A 24,332-nucleotide genomic window follows, 5' to 3' on the forward strand; every position below is an offset into this window, starting at 1 on the left:
TTTTTTTTTTTTTTAAAGCATATATATATTTTTTTGCTCTCTGATGGCCTTCGCCGTTGTCACCCTCACTGTTAGGGTTGTAATCTTTAACAAAATCGCCTGTTTTGCTGATGTCCAGATCCACATGGACAGTATTTCATTTTATCTTTGCTGATGTTCAGTAGTTATTAAAGAATATGTGAATGAATGAGTACGTCATGGTTTACCCAGCTGAATCCCCATACAATTTCCCCAGATAGGAAAATGAGCTGGAAAGAATCGTTAAAACGTTTTGAGTCTTGACGAGAAGAATGTGTCAGCAAAGATTTTCCTGACTAGGTCTAAGAGCACAAGACCCTTGTGTCGGTTGTTGCTCATAGGACGCTCCCCTTTATTTCTTATTGGTAATAGAACGCGTCCTTCTCTTACATTGTCTTTTATAGAGCGCATTGCTCCTCTTTACAATTGCTCACAGTACGTGCTTCGCTCACTGCTAGCACAAACGTCTTACCTTTCATTGTTGCGTACAGAAAGTGTACATTCATTCCATTTTTGCCCACGGCGAAGATCCTTTCCCTTACCTAGTGGCTTACAAAATGCAGGGCAGCCATTAATAGCTGTCTATTTTGTGAACGTTACCTTGCTATTTCCTTGGTATGAGACAACGTGTAAGACGTTAAAAGTAGATCATTTAACCTTTTCGTGCTTGCTTTGATGAACAAACTGAAGTAAGGTATATATATATATATATATATATATATATATATATATATATATATATATATATATATATATATGTGTGTGTGTGTGTGTGTGTGTGTGTGTGTGTGTGTGTGTGTGTATGTATGTATGTATTTAATGACACGCATGCGTGACTTTTTTCTGCTCAAAGTAATTGTCACAAATCTTGTTTTAAATCAATTTACTCTACCTTGGTTAAAGCTTTCACCCAAGGGTTATTATTATTGATTTAATTCATCTGCGCCGGCCAGGATTCGAACACGGGCCTTTCGTTTAGGCACAGAAATTGGCGTTTGACTTATATATATATATATATATATATATATATATATATATATATATATATATATATATATATATATATATATATATATATATATATATATATACATATATACATATACATATACATATACATATATATATATACATATATATATAGTCTGCTAATGTGTGTTAATGCACATATTTGCTTAAGAAATGGATCCGTTTGTATTTTATGAGTGGAAATACAAAAGTTTTTCTCCAGTACACATATACACATGAAAATTCATACACAGAATAATAAGGTGTAACTAAAAGTGAGGTTTTATATTATTAGTTTTTATTTAGGAAAATAATAGTAAACAGAATATGGCCACGTATGTGCTCGAAACTCAACATAAATTTATAGTAAAGCCTTTGTTCCATAAAGATTGGATTTACTTAGTTGTAAGTGGGCGCAGGATTGTAGGAGGGTTCATGGTAGACCTGGGGCTTGAAGGTGATTGGGGGTCCATATTCGTGGGGGTACTGAGCCTCTCCGTAGTAGCTCACTTCAGCACGGTATCCACCGTAGTGGTCGGCGACGTAGTTCACCTAGGGTGTAAATATTCCTTCAGTATAGACATTTGTCAAAGTTTATTTTGGACAACAATTAAGTATTTCAGAAGTTTCCAAAGGAAAATGTTCTCTGGAAAAGTTGCTATTATCAAAGAGATTCTAGTTGCGTAATTTGTGTGCCTGCATGTATTTACAACATTAATTACAAAATAAATACTTGTTTACGTAATATTCAAGTCTGTTTCCCGATGAATTTTTGTCTATGAAGTACAATTTTCATATTACATAATGTTATGCTCATGACAGTACTGCTATCTCTCGTATGAATAAAATGGGTTACTAAGGCTATTTCTTTGAATACTTAAAGTTAGAATTAATATGAATTTCACTTACTGTTTGTTTCCGTCCATCAGGAAGCTGGACAGTGTATGATCCTTTGACGGTACTGCCGTCCGATTCTTCCGTCTGGCCGAAGTCGGTTCCGGCATAGTCATCTTTGACTCCGTAGGCGAAGCTGTATGGCGTGGGCTCCTTTATTGCAGAAAATTAATAATGTTAATGTATTCCAGTATGCAAGAAAGAGATTTATGTAAGATAACACTTCTTTAGTAAAGTTAAGTATGCAAATGAGTACAACTATTTTCTGATATGAGTTATCTTACAATCGCGATCTGTATGTATAAAGTTAGCTTGTATGATCAGCATGTGTATACACAAATATATTAATGCATGTATGTATGTGTGCGTATACATGTACAAATGACTGATGATGCAGCGTTTGCTTACCCCCTTGTAGACTGGTTCATGTACTATGGGGCCATAGGCGTCTTCCGGAGCCGAAAGGGCCAGACCAAAAAGACCCAAGATGACAGCGACCTGTGTGAAAGATGATGCCATATTTATATATGCTCATTTGCGCTTTCGCCCTATCCTAAATGTTTGCATACATTCAGAGATAGATGTTATGTGTTCATACTCGCTTATTTTCTGCTGTTCCACTTTGTATTTGTCGAGAATTTGTGCTGGGTGTCGCTTGGTTTTGTCGTGCAAAGGTCACCGACACATACAGTACACAAGAGCGGTGTGATTTTATGTACGTTAATATTTATGTGGACTGGTTAAGCGCACGGCTTGAAAATATGAGAGTCGTTTTAGCAGATTTCACTAATTGGATGGAATTATAGTCCGTGCTTCATATCACCAAACATTCACACATTGTTTTAAAAAAATTGAAGCCACTTTGAAGGCGAAAGAGCAGTGATAGAAAGAATGGCAGGCCGTATTTTCTCGTCTCTCACCTTGATCATCTTAACTGTGTTGTGCCTCTGTGGGGAAATGTTGAAGGGTCGGAAGGAACGGTGGAAGTGATGCCATGGCCGATGGTGAGCGCTCCCTTTATAGGTAAACTGTCGAATGTCGATTGACCTTGCGGCTGTCGCATGACCGGCGAACTGGTGTCAATGGTTGAAAAACCCTTGGGGCAGGGGCGTGGGTTCCAAAAAAAAAAAACGGCGAGGGTCATACAAACACTTTCCTTTAAACCTCCGGGTTAGGAAAAGAAAGAATGAATTGTGGGCGAGATATTGCATGAACGGTAGCGATGGAGGGGGAGCGAGTAGACGCCATGAATTGCAAAAACAAAACCTGTTTCTTTTTTATTCTTTTTTCGTGTCCATTTATTCTGAATTTAGCTCCTTATTATAACATTTTACTGAAACCAACCCGGTGTTTCTCTCTCTCTCTCTCTCTCTCTCTCTCTCTCTCTCTCTCTCTCTCTCTCTCTCTCTCTCTCTCTCTCAAGTGCGAAACACTGAAGTCGATAATTAGCTTTCCTCTTTTCTGTTTTTGTTAGTGTTAGTTTATTTCCTGCATCACCGAGGGAAATTTCTTTCTAAGAAAACTTTGACTAACGTTAATGAACTCGAGGTATTTTTGTTAATAAGTTTATGAACATTTTTTTATGACGCTGTTTTTCTTATATCTTGAATAAATGTTGCTCTGTTAATATCAAGCTAATCATTATCTAACATACAAGCAAGTCGTTATCATTGGCGTTATATCATAATTAGCATCACAATATCATTTGCTGACGTAGTAAAAAGAAATCATTAAAGTTGTAATTGAATTTGGATTTGCTGATACTTGGATAATATTCCGTCCAGCTCGAGTTGAAAAAGGTGTGCTTTAAAGTGCGTAGCGTCATGGGTAGTTTCTTTTTCCTCTTGACTGGATAATGATGACGAGATTTGCATTAGGCTTGTCGCATTACAAAGATCCTGAATACTGACACAAAAAATAATTCCAGTATTATATTTTAAATATGTTTATATTCACAATATTCACAATGTTAAAGTAGTTATAATCCTCATCATCGTCATTATTATTATTATTATTATTATTATTATTATTATTATTATTATTATTATTGGTAGAGCATCATTAGAATATATTCTAACAGTTTCTCGGAATAAAGTCCAATTGCGTTTTTGTGTTTAACACCAGAGATTTACCCGACTTGTGAAAGGGAACGTTGCACATGAGAGGTATATTACTAGCTCTAAAACGAAAATGGTTTTGTAAATTTACGCTAACGGATTGAATCGGACAGTTTTGCAGGTCCCATGCTAATTATTCAGCTGTTAACACAAAGCTATTACGGGAGTTACGATTGGATTTCGGACTTTGAAAGACAGTTGTTGGACGGCATTGCCAGCCGGAATTAGGTGTCTGTCATTACGTTTCAAACAGAAAAATGGTCGTGTTCAAAGCTGAAACGCTGCATGGAGATAAATGACTTACCAGTTGATTCGTTATTTGCAAATGGAGAAAACTGAGACAGAACTTACCGATATCCGAAGTGTGGAGAGAGCGTATTCTGTAAACGACTGTAAATTGTTTTTTTTGGCCAGTGTATCGACTCCTTTTTCTCCTTTAACGACTTGCGCTTTATTTGTGCGAAACCCATAACCTGTACGTAGATACGCACGCCTTTGCACACGCGAAATCCCGTTTAGTATGTGCCTTATATTAAACGAAGTTGGAATGACTGATGTTAACAAACAGCCTAGTTTGGAGAGGCAGGTGATGAAAATTTGAAAAGATTGGTGACAGACGAAAAAGTCGATACACGTATTTCATCTATAGATTTCAAAGAAATGTATAAATGTAATATTTGAAAAGTTTAACTCTTTGGAGAACCTCTGATTCAGTGTATATTGAATATCATTAAGAGAAAAATAGTTGAAGCTGGTACAAAATATTGCTTGTCGTGAGGATTGGGGTGAAAATGGCAGAGTTCTTAGAAATATACAGCTTGTAAGAGGTTGGTGATATTGAAAAGAAAGATTGAAATTTAATGAGGGCATTGTATTAAATGAAATAATTGAGGGTTGATATTGTGAAAAGGTCGTTTGTGTAATATTTGTGGGGGACGAAAGGAGGAACAGAAATAAAGCTACTGTGGATGGAATAGCTCAATGTTTTGAAGTTTTGGAAGTTTTTCATCTTATATCATTACACCCTCGATGCAACAGTTTAAAGTGAAAAGGATATTGAGTACATTTTATTTGTTTTTCTTATAGCCATTCGTTTTGGGAAACATTGCTGTCGACCGATCTAGGATGATGTGTGCATATATATATATATATATATATATATATATATATATATATATATATATATATATATATATATATATATATATATATATATATATATATATATATATATATATACATATATATATATATATACATACATACACATATATAATATTTTTGTAAATATATACGTATGGATATATTTACAGATATCGTGAAATATCTACCATATCTTACCTTACCGTAGGAATAACTAACGCCGAAGGGGAATTACAAATGATAAGTGCTAATATGCCGGCCAGGATTCGAAACATGGCCTGGTGTAAAAACAACGATCGACTCTGCTGAACGCAAGGGTGTCGAATTCCGGTTCTGTTCTTGGAATCGACAACAGCCCGTCTCCACCATGATAGCTGATTTCTAATATTGTAACGATCGGCTGAGTGTGAATTTTTGTCACTTATACACGAACGACTTGTTCATATTCGCAAATATTAAGCCACAAATATCGCGTAATATCGAATTCACTATGCGTGAGCATGCAGCAAAGGACTTTGATTAGCTGTTATTTTTTAGAAGCTAGACCTCGAACCAACACGCACAGTCTAAATAAACGGGAAAAAATTAGATGTTTGTTTATGGTGTATGCATATTTTTTATGTACGTATTTCTTTTGAAGTACACATAAATATATATACATATAAATATGTGTACGTATATGTATACTGTACTGTATATATATATGTATATATATATATATATATATATATATATATATATATATATATATATATATATATATATATATATATCATATATATGATAGACTGTGTTTGTAAGAATAAAAGCTTGAATTATACGTGGTAATATTCAACAGAGTGGGTTAATACTCTGGAATGTGAGAATTCACCAAATGAATAGCAAACATAGTTCTGTTCTTCGTGTATCACATTTTTTTTTTCAAATATCGATATTCTTGTACCGAAAGTAATTACACATAAACGTAAATACGTAAAAGATTTAAGAACAATAAATCCAGAAAAGTCCCAGTAGATGGGGTTATGAGGTTACTGATGAATGCTTTTCTCCGGTTTTTTTTATTTTGCCGAGAGAAAGTCAGAAAAAAAGTGGTAAGTTGACTTTTGTTAAGTACGGCATATTCATGTGATCATGTAAAGAGAAAATAGGAAGGGAACGGAGGACTGGTTCTAAGAAATGTTTATTTGAAGAGAAAACAGTGAATTTCATGCTTGATCGTATTTTTGGGGATTTAAAGAAATGGTTCAGTTGCCCATAGAAAGTGTTAACAGATAAAAATGGAAGGGAACTTGACTTATCAGAGCTATTCATTGTAATTGTTGAATCAAGAAATGCACGAGCATTTTTTATAAGAGTGCACGGAAACAAACGTCTTTATACGCGTCAGATAAACAATTAAGAATAAGAGATGGTGGAGAGGGAAATTGAAATGTATCTGCATTCATATAATCTTGATTAGATATCGTAAACAGTTACAAATTATTCCATGTACAAATGTATGAAATATCACAACGAAGCCAAGGCTTCTAAAGGAAAAACGTCGATCATTCACAGCCACTTTTGTTAGAAGAACATCCTTTGTATAAGTTTTACGTTTTATTACAAAAATGAAAAAAATGACATGACACTCATTTAGAAGGCGAAAATGAGAGGAAGTAAAAGTATTTTCATACACAGCCCTTGACCTCAGAAAAACATTTCTTATGCGTTTATATCTCGGACTTTATAAGGAATTTTGCAGTAGAACCTCGCTGAAAGCGAAAAGAAAAAGACAATGAATATCCTCAAATTGGCACTCCCATTGGAGTGCCGAAATTGCTTTAGTCACTCCATTTGTGCGACATCTTCTCCTTTGCCCATTATGACGCCTTGAAAGCACCTCCGAGTTGATGGACTTTCGTTTGTTTCAGTCGGCTGCTTTCACATCTGGCTGCCCATACCATTATAAAAAAGATAATTTATGATTTTATGACTCTCTCTCTCTCTCTCTCTCTCTCTCTCTCTCTCAACGTAAAGAGAATATCGGTGCTGGATTTGCTACCTGGAACCGTTCCTTTTCTATTTGTAGGGTTTTTCATTTTGTAATAAGAGTTAGAACTATGTGCTGGTTAACGCCTCTGAGCATAGTGCTTTGTTATCTCTCTCTCTCTCTCTCTCTCTCTCTCTCTCTCTCTCTCTCTCTCTCTCTCTCAACGTAAAGAGAATATCGGTGCTGGATTTGCTACCTGGAACCGTTGCTTTTCTATTTGTAGGGTTTTTCATTTTGTAATAAGAGTTAGAACTATGTGCTGGTTAACGCCTCTGAGCATAGTGCTCTCTCTCTCTCTCTCTCTCTCTCTCTCTCTCTCTCTCTCTCTCTCTCTCTCTCTCTCTCTCTCTCTCTCTCTCTTTTATGGTCATCAGATATCTAAGTTGATACGATGGTCTTTGCGGCTTCGTATCACTGTATCCGATTTCTAAAGTAATCGTATTTTATCAAGTGTTGCCTTTGGGCAGTAGTTGATATTTCGGAAAGACAATGCTTATCAACGCGAAACCACCTATGCTATTGATCTGTATTTGGATTTGTAGATCACAGGGATTTGATTAACTTCTACGTAATATATGTTGAAGTTACACGCATGCTCACACTTTATATATATATATATATATGTATGTATGTATGTATGTATGTATGTATGTATGTACGTATGTATATATGCAGCATATCTGTATATATACACATATACTGTATATTATATACATTATATATATTCTATATACACAAACACACAGAAGTTAAGAGGGCATTGTGGCTGTTACAATTACACACAGTCTGTATATGTGTGTGTATGTGTTTGTGTGTGTGTTTTTTTACACCATACGCCTGTTCCTTATAGATGGTAGGGGCTCCAAAGGCTGTTAACTTTCTGGTTTTCAGCAGGTGTTATTTGGGGATTGAGGTTGCTTTTCTCTACCCTGGCTGCGACCCACTTTGTCAATTTACCACCGGATACCTAATTCAGTCCTGAGGTCATCAGGGACACCATGAATTTTTCAGTAAATTGGACCAAAGACGTTCTTCTCTTTTGGGAGTTCCTCGTTGGGTGAGTCGGTAGAGTTGTGGGCTAGCACTCACTAGGCCCGAGTTCGAGTCTCCGGCCGGCTAATGAAGAATTAGAGGAATTTATTTCTGGTGATAGAAATTCATTTCTCGCTATAATGTGGTTCGGATTCCACAATAAGCTGTAGGTCCCGTTGCTAAGTAACCAATTGGTTCTTAGCCACGTAAAATAAGTCTAATCCTTCGGGCCAGTCCTAGGAGAGCTGTTAATCAGCTCAGTGGTCTGGTTACTTATTTCTTCTCCCGTGGGTTTGATCTCCGAGGAGAAGGTGAGATCGATACCCCTAAGCCACAAAATGTTTACAGCAACGATTATATACTACTGTATCGGTATGTGTATGCCTATGCGTATGGTGGTTGTATATCTGTGTATTGAAGGCACCCACTCTTGTTCTTTTCTAAACATTCCAGACTTGAATTCACCTTCTTGTGCCGCTCTGAAAAAATGACTTGGACATTATTTTGCTCGTCCTTTGTCTTCCGTAAACCGGGCAGTGAGTCAGTCACGCACGTAATCAAAATTAGATTACAGCTCTCATGAAAAATAAGGACTCGTCCCTCTACCTCCGGGATTATTTTCCTCACTTTCCTTTTTCCCAGATTTTATCTCTCTCTATTCGCGAAGCCATCTTACTATGGAAGCTTTTCATGAATTCCGAGAAAAAGAGAGGAAGAAGAGGCACAAAGAATTAGTGGGAGAGGGAGGAGGCGGAATCTTTTCTCGCAGGGCTTAAAGAAAAAAAAAAAAGAGAACTTGTTAAAAGGCGCTTCTCGGAAAACAGTAGATAGTGTCTTATGTTATTGTTGTTCAAGGGGCCAGCTCGAGCTAAAGAGGATTATTAGATCCTTGTAGGTGGATGTTGGCTCTGGAATTATGTATTTTTCCCGGACAGAAATCTCCTCAAGAAAATTTATGGCTTTTAAACTTTTGAAATTTCATTCCACACACATATACTTACATACATTCATACATACAAAACACATGTAAACACATTTCATATATATATATATATATATATATATATATATATATATATATATATATATAATATATATATATATATATATATATATAAATATATATATATATATATATATATATATGTGTGTGTGTGTGTGTATATAATATACATATATACACAGATATACATATATACGTGCATACACACAAAACGATTCAGCAGTTGAGGTATGAATATGTCATTGGCATTTGTTTTTTTTTATGTTGAGCTAACCCTTGTTACGGGAGATGGCAAGTTGATTTGAAATTCAGACAGTTCATTTCCTTACTGACATTGTTTATGTTGATTAAAGGAACGGTTTGCATCGGGGGTTGGCGAATCTGAGCCCTGAATTAATTTGAGAATTACGAGGTGAGGCGTCACCAGTGATTTCTCTGAATGGATAGGTGGACATTAAATATGGTGTTGCATTCTGCCATAAATAGCACCTGTATAGGACATAGAATTTATATCGTAATCTCTCGTTGTAATATCTGTACTGAGTTCGGAAAGAAAATTGCTGTAGTATATAAGTGAAATGCAGCTTTAGTTATTGAAAAGTGAATTTGCTTTGAAATATTCAAACCATCTGATTTGCTCATATGTATACGACTGCTCGACCGATTGCTATTTTATTAGATCCGATTCAGAATTTTATGTGCCTTTCTTAGGTTTTAGATTTTAGATGACGAGCTGAATGGACACATTTTGATTAATGGGCTGGGGAAAATGGCAGCCTCTACGGTGTTTAAACATAGAATTTGAAAATTTTATTGAGTGATGAAGGTAAGTTTTGGTTTTCAGTAAAAGAAAACTATTGTGCCGACTTTGTCTGCCCGTCCACACTTTATTCTGTCCGCATTTTTATGTCCGCCCTCAGATCTTAAAAACTACTGAGGCTAGAGGGCTGCAAATTGGTATGTTGATCATCCACCCTCCAATCATCAAACATACCAAATTGCAGCCCTCTAGCCTCAGTAGTTTTATTTTATTTAAGGTTAAAGTTAGCCATATTGGTGCTTCTGGCAACTATACAGGATAGGCCACCACCGGGCCGTGGCTAGTTTCATGGGCCGCGGCTTATTCAACATTATACCGAGACCACCGAAAGATAGATCTATTTTCGATGGCTCTGATTATACGCCGAAGAAATTTCGGCGCATTTTTTACTTGTTTTTTTTCTTATCATCAGCCAGTGCACCATGTTGTCTGTATTCAAATGGTAGCATGATAAACTACCCAGCTTTTTTTTTTCCCCATATTCGTAAAATTCTTGGCAGTTCATTAAATAGTTTGATAATCACAGTGTACAACCCTATGACAAAACCACATCGCTAATTGAAGCAGATTTCGAAATGTTTCAATAGCCACATCATTTGGAGAGGTTTGTGATTTTTTAATGATACATTCTGCGGAACGAGCGATCGCATTCATGATGAATAACATTTAAGTGCATTGTCAGTAAATGAAACGACTTGGTATTCATCCCAGTTGAAAAGTTGACGATCAAAGGATGTTTCCGGAGTGTGTGAGCTGAAGCATTTTGTACAACAAGACCGTGGGGATTTGGACATTTTTGCTTTATAAGGATGACAGGGGATTTTTTTTTTTTGCTCTCTAATAATCATTGCATCTTGACAGAAAGGGCATTTTGAAATACCGACAGTTTCATAATACGTTATGCATACCTGATATGGTAAGATTAAATAGCCTAGAATTTAGGTTTTATTTTACTTATGCTGGCACTTCCCAGTATTTTCCTTTGTGTTTTTTGTCCATAAGAACATATTACATATATAATGATACAAAGAAATAATTCTTTTACAATCATTTATCCATTATTCATGGATATGTTATCATTTTTCCCCGTGAATGCAGGGAAGTATGTTTTTTTATTTTTAAATTTGCTTAAGGGAACCACAGCAAATGGAATTGAATTTTATTTAATTCCAATCACACTATCAGATATATAGATGTACATCGATATTCTGAACTAGTAGTTCATTATTTTGAAATATTTGGGGAGTCCCCAATTATTGTAATATGAATAACCTAATAATTTTTCGCTTCATGTACCCTCTTGCTGGTAACGGAAGACTTTTTACTAATTTAATTCTTTAATTATAATTACAGAATATCAGTAAAATGGTTCCACTTTGGCGTGTTAAGGGACGTCGTTAATGTCATCCCTTAGTTAGTTAGAGAGAGAGAGAGAGAGAGAGAGAGAGAGGAGAGAGGATGGGGATGGGAAGGGAAGGGAAGGGAAGGGCAAGGGAATTACCTAGTTTTAGAAGTAGAAACAATATGCATCCGATAGATTCCTTTAGTAATTGATAGTGAAACGTGTACCTTTGGGTCTTTCAATTTTGGATTCCATGAAATGTGAGGCTGCATTCATCGGTAGCTGCACAGGGTTGCGATATGTGTGGGGGACTCACAATAGAGATTCAGGAATGATAAAGAAGGGACCTATGCAAGACCTTTCTATAGCCCTTTGACAGCTTTTTTCAACGGCAATCATAACCATGAATAGAGCTGTTCTCTTGTTATCTGTGTACATATATCTCTTTTCTCTTTATTGTTAGTATTCCAGCGTTAGTGCTTTATTTCTTCAGTATATCATTTGTTGTACATCTTATGGTTATTACTTTTATAAATTTAGATTTTTTCTGTTCGTGTTAGATTGGTAATTTTTCGTGTATTCTCTTTTGTTCATTTCATTTTCTTTTATCTTTTATTAATTAGGGTTAATCAAATTTTAATTAAGAGGAAAATTTCTTGTAAATTCACTAATAGGAACATTATTTACAGGCACATTTGAAAACGTATGGCATATTCGATGGAATTTTTATCATTGGTAAGATGGCTCTGGAGCGTAAGACGGTGCCGCAGGTTGGTAGGTTGGTTCGGGAGAATAAGAAGGTGCAGGTTGGTAGGCTGGCTCAGGGGCATAAGAAGGTGCAGGTTGGTAGGTTGGTTCAGGAGCATAAGAAGGTGCAGGTTGGTAGGCTGGTTCAGGAGCATAAGAAGGTGCAGGTTGATAGGCTGGTTCAGGACTGTAGGTTGGCTCAGGCTGGTAGGATGGCTCAGGCTTGTAAGCAGGCTCATGGTAGCTCTGTGGCTTGAAGGTGACTGCAGGTCCATATTCGTGTGGGTATTGGGCCTCACCGTAATAGGTGACTTCAGCTTGGTATCCTTGATAATGATCGGCTACATAGTTTACCTGTAAAAAGAGTCCTTAGTAGCAGCAGAAGGAAGTAGTTGTAATAGAAATGAAAAAGAACTCAGATCACTATTTAAAGACATGAAAGTATCCCTGTTGGATATAACTGATATGACTTACAGTTTGCTTGCGACCATCGGGGAGTTGGACTGTGTATGATCCTTTGACCGTGTGGCCGTCCGATTCTTCATTGTGTCCGAAGTCTGTACCAGCATATTTATCGTTAATATTATAATTGTACTTATAAGGCGTGGGCTCCTGTAAATAGAAATAGTATTAGATGTGTTTTCTATGTATAGCTGTTCTCTCTTTTTTGTAAATTTCTTTATAATTTTTTTTGGATAGTTAGAGAAATAGAGAACGAGAAATGAATTTTTACCTCCTTGTATGTTTGCTGATGTTTGGCTGGACCATACGAATCGGAGGGAGCCGATAAAACCAGACCAACCGTTAAAAGACAAACAGCACACTGTGGGAAATGAATAATAAGAATGTTAGTTATTAGTATGATAATAATTATTTACTACAGTTTACAGTTAGTTATAATTATAACAATTATACTTAGACTGTTGACGGTAGGTTTCACGGACGAAGAGGTACCGGGAACGAATGTGTTTTTCAGTTCCTCTCACCTTGGCGAACATCCTCTTGAGGTTTCCTCGAGCCGTTGGGAAATGGAAGTGGTAGAAGAATGATGCCTCTGCGATGCTGACGATGAGCTTTTATAGTGAAAGGCCCAGATCGGCCTTCATCATCGGAGGGCGGTTCTTATGAGGAAAACGGTAAATATAGGCCACTTTCGGAAGAAAGGATGGAACCGCCCATACCATGAAATATGGAATGTACGCGATGGATTAAATGTGATTGCAATGAAAAATTACAGGTCCAACACTTGGTAACTAAGGTGTTGGCTGTCAGTTGATAAGAGAATTGATTTGATCATTCTTGAAGGTTACGTTCTGTGTGAAGTTTGTGCTCCAGAGCTTTTGTAGATGAGATGGTTAATGCTAAATACTAAAGTTTCATTATCTTACGAACCCTGAAACATCGTTATTAAGGATTAGTGCTTCCTTGTACTTAAGCGATGGTGCAGCCAGAGTATACATCATAATTATTCTCATATCTATTTTAAGAATATTGTGATTGATCAATATTCTTTCAGAGTACATTATTTCTTTGTAGATTTCGTCACAATATGAATGGTGAAAGGTTTTCTGCCTGTCTTTTATTCATGTCTTCAGATATTCACGTTACAAATACAAATGTTGAAGCTGAGTTACGATTTTAGCTTTCAAGCTGAGTTACGATTTTAGCTTTCATATGTATTTTAGTATCGTTTATAAAGGCACTTGATTATTATTAAATCCTCGTACAAATAAAAAAAAAAAAGTTAAGGGAAATTTGTAGTTTGTTAGTACCACGAATAAGTAAATATTTGTTTGCCGAGCATTTATTTACAAAGTCATATAGTACGGGAATGTACTTTCTTTGCTAGTTAACAATGAATGTTTGAAACATCCATGAAAACGCAGTAGGAAATTTTAGTGAGGTGACGTTGGCGTGTACAATTGATGAAAGCGAAAAGGTTTCATCCATGGCAAGGGATCTCCCTGCTGAAGGCGCCAACGACCATTTGCGACATTTTTGTGTGAATATTTGTAAAGGTGTTTGGAAAACAATATACTCGTGCGTATATATATATATATATATATATATATATATATATATATATATATATATATATATATATATATATATATATGTATATATATATATACAGTATATATATAATATATAAGTATATATATAATATATATATATAATATAATATATACATACACACACACACACACATATATATATATATATATATATATATATATATATATATATATATATATATATATATATATATATATATATATATATAAAAACTGAGTTACCCAAGAGGAATGCAGTAAAAGTAATCAGCACATTACCTACCTGTTCCAAGATCTTAAATATAGAAATATATTTGTAATGAAATAATCTCTCATCCGTGCTATAGCCACTTGAAAGTTACCCACACAATGCATTTTTTATGTGTGTGTATGTATATATATATATATATATATATATATATATATATATATATATATATATATATATATATATATAGAGAGAGAGAGAGAGATATGTATATATATATACACACATACATACATACTTGAAAGGCATTGTGTGGGTAACTTTCATGTATTTTTATATTTTAGATCCTGAAATACATAAATGTGCTGTTGAGTTTGATTGCATTCCCCTTTGGCTGACTGGCAGTATCTGGGTGTGAGAATTGCCCCGTGGGTGATACACTGGCGGTCAGGATTTATTTGATTGTTGATATTTTGGGTTTGGTCGACCTGCCTCATCCTCTGTCTATCCGCGGACCAGATTAATATGGCTTATTATAATTCCACCCTCATTGTGAACTTACATTCTTTTTTCCTCATTATATATTCGTTATTCTCCGATTTTTAAACTTGAATCACATTGATAACATTAGACATGGAGTTTCGAAATTAGCAGAACAATAGGATTATGATGAGAGAATGAAAATTTCCACAGCAGCTTAAATCTGTACAGTATATCCACCCACCAGTGCAAAAAACAGCGCGTGGTTTCTTTCAAAATTAATGTCTTGAGGCTGTCATCTGCCCAGTAGTTTAATTATTATGATTATTCAGTGCGAAATAATTAGCATTTCAGATTTTTCTGAACTGTGACGTTGAGTGAAGTCTGCAGTGTTGAAGAAGAATTACTGAAATTGTCAACATAATAGGAAAATGGTGGAGAACGGAATTTCCAAAGCATCATTTACGGCACTTTGGTGATCCCCTTCCCACTAGCTAGTAAAATAAAAAAAAAAAAGTCATATGGAAAAAAACCCTGAATAGATTACTTTGAGGAAAACGCACTGGTGGGTGGATATACTATAGATATTCAAGCTGCTGTGGGAATTTTCGTTCTCTCATCATAATCCTATTGTTCTGCTAATTTCGAAACTCCATCTCTAATGTTATCAATGTGATTCAAGTTTAAAAATCGGAGAATAACTAATATATAATGAGCAAAATGGAGGTAATACCTCGACTCGAATTGAGTTGTAGTGTCCTTATGTCAGGTGCAATTTTAAAATGTCCTCTAGCTTCGTTTCAGGTGATCCACAATAAACGATCCACTACCCTGAGGCATTTTAAAAAGTAATACTTGCGTCAGATTCCATTGTTCTATATCGTCTAAGTTTTATTTTTTTGACCAAGTGTTAGCTATACTTTTTTCGTGCTTAATATGACGTATATCTCGTAAAAGTGTTATGTAGTTCGGCTTCAATATCGAAGTATTTTGTATTGCATTTAAAAATTACTCTGTAAATACTATTTATCGTTATGTTTATCTTAACGCGTATTTTTCAGAATTTGTGTTAGCCATTGTGACTCGGAGGTCATATAAATATTTGCATTCATTTTATGACCTTAATGAAGTGAAGAGCTCTAGTAAGCAGTCTTATTTCAGAAAGTATGCGTGATTGGGATTTATTAAATGGAAAGTAGTGTACATGTTTTCCTCTTTTTTATTGTTTATAAACTGCGTTTAGACATGTTTTTAGTGCATGAGATGCTACAAGTGCATTGTGGAAGAGCCTTGCTTCCTAAAAGTATAATTATAACCAATAAACTTTTCTTTACCATAGATGCTGATGAACATTCTTCTGCAAAGTTTTCATAATTATGCAAAATCGGTATAGTCGCTTATGTTACTCATAGAGTTGATTAAAATGTATGTTCACACAGTAGTCTTTCACACGCATGAGATATATATACAGTACATATATGTGTGTTTGTGTGTGATATATATATACATATATATTATATACACATTCTGATTTTTTCAACTTTAAGCCGTTTCCCCTAACCGCATCTGGCTCAAGATAATTCCAACACAGTGGTCATTTCCAAATTCATACTATAACTACTGAAAAGCGATGAATCCTGGTGCAGACAACTTCTACGACATAAGCCACTTCATACACTTACACGAAGGCTCATCCTGGATATTAATCCCTTATCTTATTAAAATCTCATTCATGCCACCTCTACAGCTTTTTCAAGGGCTTTCTTTTTTCCCATATAATACTTCTAAATTATCCTTCTTTACTTCAACGACGCAAAGGCATGTTGCGGAATTCTGCCACGCGTCTTTCTTGTGCTTTACCTTCCACAAATCTCCAATCGCCTTCAGCCTCCTGTCTTATAGTTCTTAGCCAGTCTCAGTCTTCAATCTTTTATGGTGCCCGTAGGAGCCTAGCTGACTCTATTAATTAAGTTTTCTACAATGCCTTTAAATATGAGACTTCTATCATTTCTCTTATGGTATTATTTCTCAATTTTTCCGATTATCTGACCCATGTTATTCTTTTTAAAGCTATATTTTCAGACGAACATATTTTTTAAATACAGTTTATTGTCATACCATGATTCATACCCCGTATAGCAGTGCAGATCATACAAGGCTAATGTATAACCTTAATTATCGAAAGCAGGCACAGTCTGTTTGATTTCTAAATTTCATTCTGACTGCTCACTGCTTGATTGGCCTTTTATATTCTGTCACTAAATTCAAACTCAAGTGAACCTGAATTGCATATCATCGTCCCTAAATATTTGAAAGATCCAGCCTCATTAATCCTTTTTCCATCAGGTGATATTGCATTCTTTTGTGTATACTGCTACGCTCAGTTTTCGTGTTTTCCTTAGATTTATCATTTCCACTTCTCCCGACATATGATGAATTCTGTTAATAAAGCTGTTTTCATCTTATGGTATTTTGCTGTTTGAGACAGCTTGCCTGTGCATTCTGTCTGCTAGTTTTCCATCGTTACTTCAATATAAACCCTTTCTTAGTATGTTTCCCTATAACATCCCACCATTTTCTGTGTGCGTGTATATATGTATATGTATATGTATATATATATATATATATATATATATATATATATATATATATATATATATACACACATATATATATATATATATATATATATATATATATATATATATATATACAGTACAGTATTTTACCAAAAGTCAGTGGTAGATTCATTATAGTATATATCCATAGATGTTTTTTTCACGTTACACATATTGTAATTGGAATGGAACTCAACAGACACACACAAATATATATATATATATATATATATATATATATATATATATATATATATCAACAGACATACACATATATATATATATATATATATATATATATATATATATATATATATATATATATATATATATATATATATATATATATATATATATATATATATATATGTGTATATGTGTGTGTGTGTGTGTGTGTGTGTGTGTGTGTGTGTGTATTTACTCCTTTATCATCTGGTATCTCATATCGCATTTTTTTTTTTATCATGTTGAAGTTACTTCGAGGCAAGTAGTTTATATTTATACCGTAATATGAGATGATGTCTACCTAGTTATAAGCGAAGGTTGTGCAGGTGATCAAGTTAACTTTAAAACAGAGCCATCCAAATATAACTGAGAATATGAGGTTATCAAATAACGCGAGGAAAGTGGTGGAACGAATGCATTGAAAGTGAACCATAGTTGATGTTTATTCAGAAAAACTGGTAATTTCGACAGGCTCATTTCAAGCTGTGGCTCCGCGATTGAATTTGATATGATTGTATGTGAGTTCTCTTTCTTCTTTCTTCTTTCGGGCAATATCTTGTAATCGTTATTTTTGTGCGCGTTCCAGAATCTGTCATGATTCCTAAAGAAATGTCTCTTCGGGATATTTACAATATAAACACTTTGCCAGTTGATAGAGATTTTCCTTAAGTTTGTAAGTAGTGTATTGCGTGCGCTTGTGGTAATTCTCGGTGCTTTTTACAACTGCTTGTATTATTTCTGATAGATATTTGATGTGATGTAAAAGAGTGAGATAGAGACTCCATATCCTTTACCGTTATTGAAAAAATCGCTCTCTGTTAATATGAAGTTGCTATACTCTGTAATTTCACAGTAATTATCGAATTTTGTTATCTGGACAGAATTGGAAAATGAGTGGCGACAAAAGCTGGAATGTATAGGGAGAGAGAGAGAGAGAGAGAGAGAGAGAGAGAGAGAGAGAGAGAGAGTATGCTGTGGCATTAGTATGACTATTTTATACAGGTAAGGAAAATAACAAGTCATTCATTGCAGACTTGTTTGTATCGTAAGGCCTTGCAACAGGAATACAGTAGCGTATTTGATGAATGGAGCCCAAGCGCATCTATCTGTGACGGTTGGAAGCCTTTGTGGTATTTGAGGTTAAAAACAAAATCAAACGGGAAAATTACAGAAATAGATATGCTGCCTACGACATGAAATCTTGGGGAAATGACAGAATCTTGATGTTTAATTTTGCTGTTGTTGTGCGTGTTGCTGGCATGGTGATAATTGTGGTTTTACTTTGATCTATGATTGTTGAAGGATGTGAGGAAGGTAGCCTTAATTTTATTTCTGTGGTTGTTATTCTGTGTGAATGAATTTTCCTTATTTTTATATTTTTCCCGACTTTGGAAAATCAAGAAGTTGAATCCCAATCGCCTTAAGATCAATGATATACGTTTTTATGTCATTATCAGCAAAGTTGATGGGTATGCGATACAATGCCAGACCACTTTTCTAATATATAAGATTGCTGTAAAAACATTGTAACATATTTGAAAGAAAGGGCCGAGGTTAGAATAAACAATATAAGGAATAACAGACAAGAAAACTACATTTGAAAATGTTTATTCGATAAATAATGGTCGTTAATTTCAATGAATGATTCGTCTATGAGGTGAGTTGACAGTGGACTTTTCGTCATGGTCAGTGGTAAGATGGTTCAGGGGTGTAAGAAGGTGCGGCCTTGTAGGATGGCTGGGGTTTGTATGTGGGCTCATGGTGGTAGCTCTGGGGCTTGAAGGTGATTGGAGGTCCATACTCATGTGGGTACTGGGCCTCTCCATAGTAGGTGACCTCAGCTTGATATCCTCCATAGTGATCAGCTACATAGGTCACCTGAACATTATAAAAGGAAATTTTTTAAATTTTCACAGGTAATTTTATTTAATTTTTTTTTTTTTTTGTAATTTTGCTGTCATTTGATGTAATTTTACCATCCACAATGTTCACGATATACAACAAATTAAAACTTACAGTTTGCTTTCGGCCATCTGGAAGTTGGACAGTGTATGAACCCTTTACTGACTTCCCATCAGATTCTTCTGTTTGACCGAAGTCTGTGCCAGCATATTCATCCTTAACCGCATAATTGTATTGATAAGGCTTGGGTTCCTGTTAATGAAAATTATGTAAATAGATAAAAGTCTTTCGTTTCAGTCCCTTATACAAGAGTCTTTTCATTTCAGTGCCATTTTTAAAATATAATAAATTACATTAAAAATACTCTGACCCAGGATGGCGCATGTGGCATGTTTCTCGACTGATAGATATATATAATCACGTGTATTTAATTTTTAAGAATATAAAAGACAGAAAAATCCTACGCACCTCTTTGTAGGATGGTTGATGTTTAGAGGGGCCATATGAGTCAGAAGGAGCAGAGAGAGCTATGCCAGCTAAAATCAGGAAGACTGCACCCTGAGGAAATAAAATAAATAAATAAATAAATAAACGTCACCATGAAGAATGGAGCACCACTTTCTAAAACTAACATTGATTAGTGATTTTAGTCCACGGAACTAATGAGTCATTTAAAACCTGTCAGGAGTTTGCTTTTTTCCTGGCAACGATGACAACTTAATTCACTGCATTTTACAAAACAAATCACTTGTTTGTATTGACCCCACCTGTGCGAACATCTTGATCTTTGTTGCAAGAGTTGTTTAAGAGATAGAAGAGGTAGAGGAAATGATGCCTACCAGTCGATGCAAGTCGGCTTTTATAGCGGCGGTTGAGGGTGGCCTTGAAACCTATTTCTGAAGGATGTTCAGGTAAGTAGGTCACGTGAGGCCGTGGGGAAGAAATGGCAGGAGGAACCGCCCATTCCTTGAGCAATGTACTCTATTGGAAGTGGTGTGAAGACCTATTTTATGGGACTTTCAAATCGTAGAAGTGATATTGGTAGCGGCGATTTTACTGATAACTTTAGTATACGATTATCTTCGATCACTTGTTTTATTTATATATTTTAGTTGGACGGCGATGGATCATCACTCGCTGAATGCATATTGCCGAAATTCTTCGATAACTGATTACTTTATATTTGTCTAAATGCCCTGAACATTTATGCTAAATTTTCTTCGAAGGTTTTTTTTTTTTTGGTTAAACATTCAAAGTTTTAATCATTTAATTCAGTAGTTCACAAAATTATTGGAAACTATAGTTTCACTTTTACAGTGATACACGCTCCAAAACTTTAACTTTTGTAGAGTAGATTCTGTACTCTCATTCTAACTTATTCTGTATCTTATTTGTTTATAATTATTTTGTAATTTTTTGGTAGACAATTCCGTCATAGTTCATGTTGCATGTTAAAAGCGTCAACATATTCACATATGCCATGTACTACAGCGCAGAAATCTATGAGCCAAAAATTGACACAGTGTACATACTGCAGGAGGATTCTCCCGATTTTTTTAGCCAGTCACGCGATTCATGGATATTACGGCATTTCCTTGATATTCTGCCGCCCTATGCTAGTGTTTCTTTTCTCCGTTAACCCAAGAATTGCGAATTATACACCGCTACATATCTGCCCTTTGTGCCCATCCATATTACTTCAAATGGCTTACCTTACTTTTCACGGTCGGTAACCTTTCAACTTCTCGCCCTAATTTTACATTTCTACCAGGGTCATTATTCTTATCCCCACAAATAATATGCAGACACGTTACCGTAATAGTTTCCAGAATTTTCCCGATCGTAATTTTACAGTCAACAACAATACTGCACTCTTGTAAAGAAGTAGAATAGCGATTTGTGAGTGCGAAAAACAAGGAGACCCTCTCTCTCTCTCTCTCTCTCTCTCTCTCTCTCTCTCTCTCTCTCTCTCTCTCTCTCTCTCTCTCTATATATATATATATATATATATATATATATATATATATATATATATATATATATATATATATATATATATATATATATATATATTTAGTTATGTGTATATATATATATACATATATATATATATTATTATATATATATATATATATATATATATATATATATATATATATATATATATATATACTGTATATAATATATAATTAGTTCTCAAGTTTGCTGGGGATATTCAGTAAAGTGAAAATTTATAAGTTTAAATTTCACTAATACGTAAGAAATAAATGTGGCTGTTCTTTATTTTGTTTGCATATGCCTTTTTGACAACGTTTACGTAGGTCTAAATGGAAATAAAAAAATCTTAGAAAAACTAAAATTGCTTATATATTCCTTTTTTCTTCCCAAATTTTGTCCCAGTTGTGAACCTTGCAACATACTCTTATGTTCCAAAATTCCAGTGAATGTTCCCTTTCTTTTTATTAGTCTGTGACTGGCATCAGTCCCTTATATTAAATTCTTTATTCACTATAAAATGAAAACTAAAAATATTTTGAGGCAGTGCATAAAAAAGCCGAGTCTAAATTATTTATGTGAGATGATTTTTATACGAATTTTTATAAACATGGGACGATATGCCAAGTATGTTATAAAAGCAAGAGTACAAAAGGAGATAACCAGTGAGAGATTTTTATATATATTATTGATTTCTTTTCATCTAAACTTTCAAGTTAATGACTACATTAAGTTACCAACGAAAACGCGTTCGAAATCGGAAAACAAGAGATCGTTATCTCGACGTTGTGCTATATTTGTTCAGGAAGTGAAGCAGTACATACCGTTTCACATCTTTTCCTACGTTATTTAAAATCTCTCTCTCTCTCTCTCTCTCTCTCTCTCTCTCTCTCTCTCTCTCTCTCTCTCTCTCTCTCTCTCTCTCTCTCTCAAATTGTTTGAGGTAGTAGCAACTGAATAGTTAAACTAATATATATAATCTACTCGAATGGATGTTAACTTTCCAAAGTTATATTTTCTATGGATATAATTTATTTTCATGGGTTTCACTGTGATTTCATGATATATATATATATATATATATATATATATATATATATATATATATATATATATATATATATATATATATATATATATATATTTATATACTCGTAAGTGTTTGATGTTAATGAGGTATTTGAAAGTGGTTGTCTTTTGTATAAATATGGTCCACGGGATAGGTTGATTCATACTTTTGATTTGTACATGTTTTAGGTATTATGGAGTAGAGGGAGTTGCCTTTCCAAAGAGGGTTATATACTTACATTTATATACATATATTATATATATATATATATATATATATATATATAGAGAGAGAGAGAGAGAGAGAGAGAGAGAGAGAGAGAGAGAGAGAGAGAGAGAGCACACACAACCAGATATACACTGATGTATAATCTTTTGAGCGTTAAGCGTCTCCCCATGGAGGGAGTTTCTCCAGAGAAAAAACCACATTCATGCTTTATTTGCTGAATTGTAGATGATCCTCAGTACAAAAAATCTTCCAGAATATTATCCGCCTTTTGAACTTGCATGGTGTTGGGAATTCCCCTACACACGCGCCTTCCTTTACCTAATGGCAAGCACGCTTTCACTTCCTGAATGTTGCGGAGCTCCCTTTTTAATTCCTCTTTCACTTCTCTTTCGTTCTTCAATGCCTCTTCCCTGTTGTCTTCTACTCTTTTCACGTGACCAAACCATCTCAAAACATTCTGATCCATACACCAACTAGTTTTTCCACTGTTTCATTTCATCTACATTTCACTCTTTTTAATTCTTCTTACACGGCATATGCCACACAAGCAATTCAACTCAACAGTTTAAACCATCACTTCCTGAAAGAAGAGTTGGCTCAGCAATCCGTTCATACAGGCCCACCTGAGCTTTTATGGACACTGAATGAATTTTCGCAGTTTGTAGCACACACCCTGCCACATACCTGGTGTACCTGCCTTATGACTAGACTAATTTTCTTTGAAATAACTTTAGGAACCAACCATTTCCATTCTTTTCTCATCCATATTAGCATTTATTGCTCCATCTCTTAGTAGTACATTTTCCATAAAGATTCTGCAGTTTCTCTTTACTATCATCAATCAGCATTGTGCAAGCATCAGCCATTCCACCTCCTATTGACGACTCATTTTCTTATCCCGCAACTTTCCACCTATATATCATTTAATCTTTAAAGATATTAAACAACTCTGGATATATAGTACCCATTCTCTGCTCAGCTCTAGAGCATACTAGTCGTTCTCTTGTCCACATATTTTTGCACGCATATCTCTTCCATTACAGATATTTTAAATACTGTCAAAACCTTATCTATCGTGTGTACTCTTCATAATGCTTACATCAGTCCGGTCATATGCTTTTTCTACGTCAGTTTCTTATGTATAGCTTTTTGTTTTTTCTTTCAAACTTTCAGCATAACTGTTTTATAAACACATGCTATACAGTCGCTGTATTTACTTCTGGCCTTATCTGTCCTTCTCACAGCTTTCTTGTTCTTTTAATAAGAATCATAACGTACACCTTTCATATATGCTAAGTAAAATACCCCTATAATACTTACTGTATATTTAATCACCAATGCTTTCATACAGTGGAACTGTTCTGTTCATAACTCATTTTATTAGAGTAATGAACATAACA

The 24,332-nt window shown here is 34.8% G+C and overlaps 3 protein-coding genes across 3 annotated transcripts; all 3 read right to left on the reverse strand.

The window, feature by feature from the left end:
* Positions 1-1,338: 1,338 nt before the first annotated feature.
* LOC136850217 (cuticle protein 18.6-like) lies at positions 1,339-3,295 on the reverse strand. Its single transcript, XM_067123853.1, has 4 exons — positions 2,841-3,295; positions 2,329-2,418; positions 1,936-2,073; positions 1,339-1,578 (listed from the first exon to the last, which is right to left on the reverse strand). The coding sequence occupies exons 1-4, from the start codon at positions 2,847-2,849 to the stop codon at positions 1,426-1,428; spliced, it is 390 nt and encodes a 129-aa protein (XP_066979954.1). The 5' UTR covers positions 2,850-3,295; the 3' UTR covers positions 1,339-1,425.
* An 8,745-nt stretch (positions 3,296-12,040) lies between these two features.
* On the reverse strand, positions 12,041-13,197 carry LOC136850214 (adhesive plaque matrix protein-like). Its single transcript, XM_067123850.1, has 4 exons — positions 13,140-13,197; positions 12,887-12,976; positions 12,628-12,765; positions 12,041-12,507 (listed from the first exon to the last, which is right to left on the reverse strand). The coding sequence occupies exons 1-4, from the start codon at positions 13,149-13,151 to the stop codon at positions 12,136-12,138; spliced, it is 612 nt and encodes a 203-aa protein (XP_066979951.1). The 5' UTR covers positions 13,152-13,197; the 3' UTR covers positions 12,041-12,135.
* A 6,092-nt stretch (positions 13,198-19,289) lies between these two features.
* Positions 19,290-20,457, reverse strand: LOC136850215 (larval cuticle protein A2B-like). The gene is made up of 4 exons (XM_067123851.1): positions 20,408-20,457; positions 20,109-20,198; positions 19,755-19,892; positions 19,290-19,616 (listed from the first exon to the last, which is right to left on the reverse strand). Exons 1-4 carry the CDS (start codon positions 20,417-20,419, stop codon positions 19,425-19,427), a joined length of 432 nt encoding a protein of 143 aa, XP_066979952.1. The 5' UTR covers positions 20,420-20,457; the 3' UTR covers positions 19,290-19,424.
* Positions 20,458-24,332: the final 3,875 nt, after the last annotated feature.

The sequence above is a fragment of the Macrobrachium rosenbergii genome, chromosome 21 (genome assembly GCF_040412425.1).
Source record: "Macrobrachium rosenbergii isolate ZJJX-2024 chromosome 21, ASM4041242v1, whole genome shotgun sequence".
Lineage (NCBI taxonomy): Eukaryota > Metazoa > Arthropoda > Malacostraca > Decapoda > Palaemonidae > Macrobrachium > Macrobrachium rosenbergii.